General features: G+C 35.6%; 2 protein-coding genes across 4 annotated transcripts; one reads left to right on the top strand and one right to left on the bottom strand.

The window, feature by feature from the left end:
* Positions 1–18: 18 nt before the first annotated feature.
* LOC112903872 (NFU1 iron-sulfur cluster scaffold homolog, mitochondrial-like) lies at positions 19–1,108 on the bottom strand. 3 transcript variants are annotated; one of them, XM_025981290.1, is made up of 3 exons: positions 953–1,108; positions 505–902; positions 19–443 (listed from the first exon to the last, which is right to left on the bottom strand). In XM_025981290.1, exons 1-3 carry the CDS (start codon positions 1,042–1,044, stop codon positions 130–132), a joined length of 804 nt encoding a protein of 267 aa, XP_025837075.1. In that variant the 5' UTR covers positions 1,045–1,108; the 3' UTR covers positions 19–129. The 3 variants fall into 3 exon arrangements, with proteins under 3 accessions (XP_025837075.1, XP_025837076.1, XP_025837078.1); XM_025981291.1 differs by having other exon boundaries at positions 505–887; positions 953–1,107; XM_025981293.1 differs by having other exon boundaries at positions 505–1,054.
* A 103-nt stretch (positions 1,109–1,211) lies between these two features.
* LOC112906681 (sperm flagellar protein 2-like) lies at positions 1,212–4,760 on the top strand. The gene has a single exon (XM_025981295.1). It carries the CDS (start codon positions 1,269–1,271, stop codon positions 4,758–4,760), a length of 3,492 nt encoding a protein of 1,163 aa, XP_025837080.1. The 5' UTR covers positions 1,212–1,268.
* Positions 4,761–5,867: the final 1,107 nt, after the last annotated feature.

Here is a 5,867-nt window from a genome sequence, read left to right on the forward strand (position 1 = left end):
ACAGCGACGCCATATATATATATTTTATTTAATTTATTAGTTACTGAAAACACAAAATAATCTTAGTTATACATTTCAAATAAATTATCACAATCAACTTCTTGGTTTATATTAACTTGTATATTTTTATTATTCCTTTGTTTTCAATGTATTTTCAAGTTTTGCAAATTCTTTGATGGCAACTTCATCTTCTGGATCATTAACTTGCTCTACTGCCACAACTTCAGGAATATAAAACTGCAACATGTTTTGTACACCATTTTTGAGAGTGACAATTGAACTGGGACAACTCGAACAGGAACCTTGCATCTTCAGTTTAACTATCCCACCTTCAAAGCCTCTAAAAATAATATCACCCCCATCTTCTTGAACTGTTGGCCTTATTCTAGTGTCCAACAGTTCCTTAATCATTTGCACAATTTCACTGTCATCCTCTTGAATTTCTAATCATGCAAAAAACAACAATAACAACTCTTTTCTTATACTATCACCTATTTGACTCACGTGTGTCGGGATTTGGTGTAGCATTACTCAACACAGGCAAACCACTGACAAAAAAATCCATGATAGTTGCAAAAACTTCTGGTTTTATTAACTTCCACTCTACGTCATCATCAATTTTTGAAATTGTGATAAAATCAGGCCCAAGAAAAACGCTTTTTACACCCTGTATTCGAAATAATAGCCTGGCTAATGGGGAGCATTGTGCAGATGAAGCATTTGGGAAGTCAATAGTTTGACCTGGCTCTAAAACTTGCTGACCCGGTAAAAACTTTAAACTATTTGGATTTGGAGTCTCCTGAGTCTGAATAAACATATAACTCCGATTTGTTGTCAATAGTGAACGTATTTGTAAAATCTGGGCCCCATTTGTACTATTCTTCAAGCTATTGGTTATGTTACTTAAATGCTAAATTTAGTTTCTAAGGGAATAAACCATTTGTATACTTACTGTTTTTGACTTAAGTTATTTTTTAATGAATTTGTTATGAGATTACAGCAAATTTTTGACGTATTACGCCACATTTTGAACATTTTAAACATAGCAAATTTGATAGGTTATGTTAACAAAGTTTGACAAACCTCTCTTCTTCTTACGTTTAATCGTAGTCTCCGAATGCATTGTTTATTGAGCCAATTCTAAAGCTAGGTTTACATTTTTCTTGGACTTTATACAAAACTTATTAAAATAACTTGCTTAATCATAAAAATCCGGATTTGACAAACGTAAACTGTCAAAATAGATTCTACCTATAAGTTTTAGTAAAATGGGTGAAATAATAACGGAATGGATCGCAAAACGAACTGGGATAATTTTAGATTTAAAAGAGAAAAATCTTGTTGAATACATAAAAGACGGAAAACTTTTGGCGCAATTAATTTATAGCTATGGCATTATCGATAAAGAAACGTATGATTCCATTGAATCATCAGAACAACCTAACAAGGCAGCAGAGAACTTTTCAAGAATTAAAATATGGTTAAAATCGGTTAATATAGACTTCGAAGACCGTTTAATCAATAAATTAGTCTATGAGTCAAATAACAGTAGCGCAGTGAAGTTATTTTATCAGTTATATCTAGCCCTGAATGATAAAGATAGATTACATTTTATTGTGCAGAAATTTTCAAATAAGGTAACTCCTCCTCAGAGTAGATTCACAGTTGAAAAGGTAGAAGAATATCCTGACGTTGAAGTGAAAGAGGAAGTTTGTGAAGAATTTTTGAAGCAACAGGATGTTATAGAATGGCAAAGGTTCAAATATAAAAACATGCTTGAAAAATTCAAGGAAGCACGCGAAAAATACCTACTCCATCTGAAAAATTTAGCAGATGCAGAACATTTAGCAACAGTCCCTATGACAGTAACATTAACCCAGAAAAAGGACGAATTAACAGAAATAAAAAAACTCCCCATTGAACCGCCTAAAAATAAAACGTACGAAGAATTGATGGAAGAACAAGTGCATTTTCAAGAAACGCCTCCCCCTTTAATCGACTGCAGAAAATCGAATGTTTTCATCAACAAAATTCGACAAAAACGGAGACACAGAGAACGCCAAAAGACCTTACAGGTCCAAATGCAAAAACTCTTGCTACAAGAACTATGGGAAAAAATTATATCTGAGCAAGAAAAAGAAATTAACGAATCCTTAAGAACGGTGCTTACGCAACAAGCCAAGTACGAAAGGCAAATGGCGATGAAGATGATGGACGTTCGAGAAGAAAAAACACAAATCGTAGAGAACAAAAAGAAGGCTGTACGCAAGGCACAGGAAAAAATAGAAAGCGAAATAACATACAGCGGTTTCCTAGAAGAAAAACAATCAGACGATTTAATTCGCAGTTACTACGAAGAAAAGGCGAGAATGCTGGAACTACATCGACGATTATACGCCATCAGGCAGTGCCTAAAGAAACAGAGAAACTGGGAATTTTGCAGAGAAATCGTCAGAGATCTAACGGACATTGCCATACGATGCGGCGAGTACAAAGAACAGCACGAAACTGACGTTCCCAAAGAACTAAAAGACGACATGGTCCGTTTGTTTGTCAAAGAGCAACCAATATTTGATCTCCTCGAACAAGTGGACGATGTCCTTCAAGATTATTTCACAGAGGAACCGTCAGAAATAATAAACACTTACGAAACCATTCGAATGGGCTACTTGGACGAAAAAGATTTTGAAAACTATAACGTTCAAAAGTGGCCGTGGGAATTAAGCTTTTTATACGACGATTACGATGATTATGCTGAAATATTTCAGGAGAAGCTCGACAAAATTGAATTGGGAATGAACGTTTTGGGCCATATTGTCCACTGGCTTTCCATGTCGTTTACGTCTCCACCGATAAATAAAAAACCACCGGACATTATCAAAGCAAGACCTGCAGCATGTGTCGTCGACATCCCGAAGCCCGACACGGTTTTACCAACTCTTAAGCGTCTCCTACAGCAAAATAACATCAGAGTGATCGAAATTCAGGAAGTGATCGACTTTTGTTTGCAAGCGTACAAGGAAGAAGCTACGGACAACGTTGCAACCGATACGCTAACCGACGAAACAGAACGTGGTTTGCAGCAAAAAGCGGGCACCTTAATCGATGCAAAGAAAAAAGGAGAAAAATCGAAAGCCTCTAATGCTAAAAAGGACAAGAAAAAGGGAAATGCTGCTGCTCAACAACCTGTCCCACAAACGAGCAACGAACCAGCTGTTGTTACAAAGGCGCTACAAACCCCAAAAATATATCCATGTGAGCAATTTCAGTTTAGCAGAAAAGCGGAACTGGGTCTCATGGCTCACGAGATTCTCAGTTTAGGAGATCCGATACCAGATCGCATTATTGCAGACATGATTACCGAATACCTTCTGACACTTAAAAATATAAAAGGTTGGGTTATAGTAAATTATCCGATTGACTTTAACGAAGCCACCTGTTTGGAGGAAGCCCTAACAGCGACGCCAGTACCTGTGAAAAATATGCAAAATCCTGACGAACAATCCGAAGAACTGTCCGATTTTGCGAATATAGAAAACAGGATACCTGGTTGTGCTACCATTCAAAAGGAATGGAAATCTCGGATTGTACCGAAACCCGATCGTCCCATCGAAGAAATATTTTACGAAACATTCCTAACTGCATTCATCAAGATGATCCCGTTCAAGCAGGAGGAAGAGAACAAAGAGGATGAATTCGATCCCGACGATCCATTTGAAGAGAAAAAAATGTCTAACATAGAAGCATTCTATGCCAAACAAGGATGCTATTATACCATGACATTTAAAAACCTAGACTTCACTACCATCAAACACTTGGGCCGTTTGATTGTCGGTGATTTCACGATTCCGCCAAAAGCGTCCGTCGAAATATTCGGAGACACGGTTTTATACATTGAAGACGAATTAAAACAGGCCGCGAAGCCTGGCAAGGGCGCTAAATCTCAAAAGAAGGGCAAAAAAGAGGAAAAACCTAAAAAGGTCGAAAAGAAACCACCACCGAAAGAAGACAAAAAAGATAAGAAAAAAGGCGCAGGCGATAAGAAAGCCAAGGGTGGCAAAAAAGGCCCAGACGCAGTCATAAAAGCTGTAGCAATGGAAGATAAAGAAATACAAGTTCCAGAAATAGAACCTGATGTCATAGTAATTTATGAGGAACCACCGCCTCCTCCAAAACCTGGCGAGTTCGAATGGAACTACGTCACAATAGAATTCCCTCATAAACTGAAAGTAGCTTTGGCTACTTTATGGATGACCGCTGAAGAAATCTACGTAGACGACTTTCAGCAATTGTTCTTTTTCCAAAGGATGATACTGAACGCCGTCTGGCCATATTTCACATTTTTGCGGCAAAATCTCCGTACCTTTCTTACCAGACCTGACATGAGACCAATCTATTTGTATAAATTTCAACAAATGTTCAACGAGTTTGAGCAGGATATGAGAGAGGACGACGAAGTGAAGGCGGAACTGCATTGCAGAATAGCCGAATTTCGCGAGAAACTACTGGAAATATCCGACAGGCGAATGATCGAAGCGGAAGAAGAAAGACGAAAAATGATGACCAATTATTGGGAGGGAATGGAGGCTTGCGAACTCGGTAACGTTTACGTCAATTTCATGCAATTGGAAATGGATAGGTGCGCAGACACTTTGTTTCTTATAACTGATTATTATACGGGAGTGATTACTAAGATGCCCTACGAAGAACCGTTTCCGACTAAAGAGATCTTAGAAAAAATTGAGACNGATGTAATGTAAAGGATGTTACGTTTTATTCAAATAATTTTGAGAGTTTAATTAGTTAAGAATAGTTTTTAGAAAAGCGGGAGATAAAAAAAATTCCTACTTCTCTAAAACTCTCCTAAATTACCAGAACTTTCAAAATATTTTAACAAAAGCTTTAAATTGTATTTAAAAGATATTATTTCATTTTTTATATGAAAAGACGGCGTACGAATTTTCCTATATCACATAATAATAATAAGAATATTTTGTAAGTGATTTCTGGAAGTTTTGAGTATTCAAAAATACAATTTTTTTTTGTTCAAATTTCCAATAACTTAAATATGATTTCAGCTTCCATTAATTTGCTTATTGTTTTACAAAATATTAACAACACATTCGAGTGTATTGAAAAGTGATAAAGAAAACAGTGTTTTATCAGCAAAATTTCCAAGTAGGTACTTACTTGGACACTCGAACATAAAATCGCGTTCGTTCTAGCACAGAATATAATAAAAATAGCCCTGATATTCTTGCAAACGACTCTTTTTTTTTTACACGATACGCATTACACTTATTACTGTACCTCGGGCACGTAGACAAGTCAAGAAGGTATATTTATATAAAGTTTGCCAAAGTCTCTTTGTTTATGAATTCCACTAGATAATAACTCCTTCAATAATCTTATTTTAGATTGGTTGATATTCTACTGACTACATTTTGTTTACTTACGTCAAGCTGTAGTTCAAAAAAAAAATAATCATATTAATTTTCTTAACTTAAAATGTACTTATGGAATAATATACACATCAGCAAAAGGTACCTCAAAAATGTGTAATATTTCTCAACTTTCCAATATTTGTAAATGCTTTCAAAAAATGGAAAAAAGAAAAAATAAAAACGACGCCTTCGACTTGATGGTAATAACAGCGACTGTTTTGAATTAATTTAATTTGGCGCAAAAAAAGCGCAAATTTCATCACCATATTAACATAGATGATCTAATTGTTATTCATTTATACGTATGTAAAATAAAAGATTAACGAATCCGATCAAAATTCACTATTTCTAAGAAGGATGAAGAAAATATTTAGAAAATTTTTTAAAGAAAATGCTGCGTCGCAATTTCATTTTTTTTTTTTT

Source organism: Agrilus planipennis, unplaced genomic scaffold (genome assembly GCF_000699045.2).
Source record: "Agrilus planipennis isolate EAB-ADULT unplaced genomic scaffold, Apla_2.0 scaffold5, whole genome shotgun sequence".
NCBI classification, from domain to species: Eukaryota; Metazoa; Arthropoda; class Insecta; order Coleoptera; family Buprestidae; genus Agrilus; species Agrilus planipennis.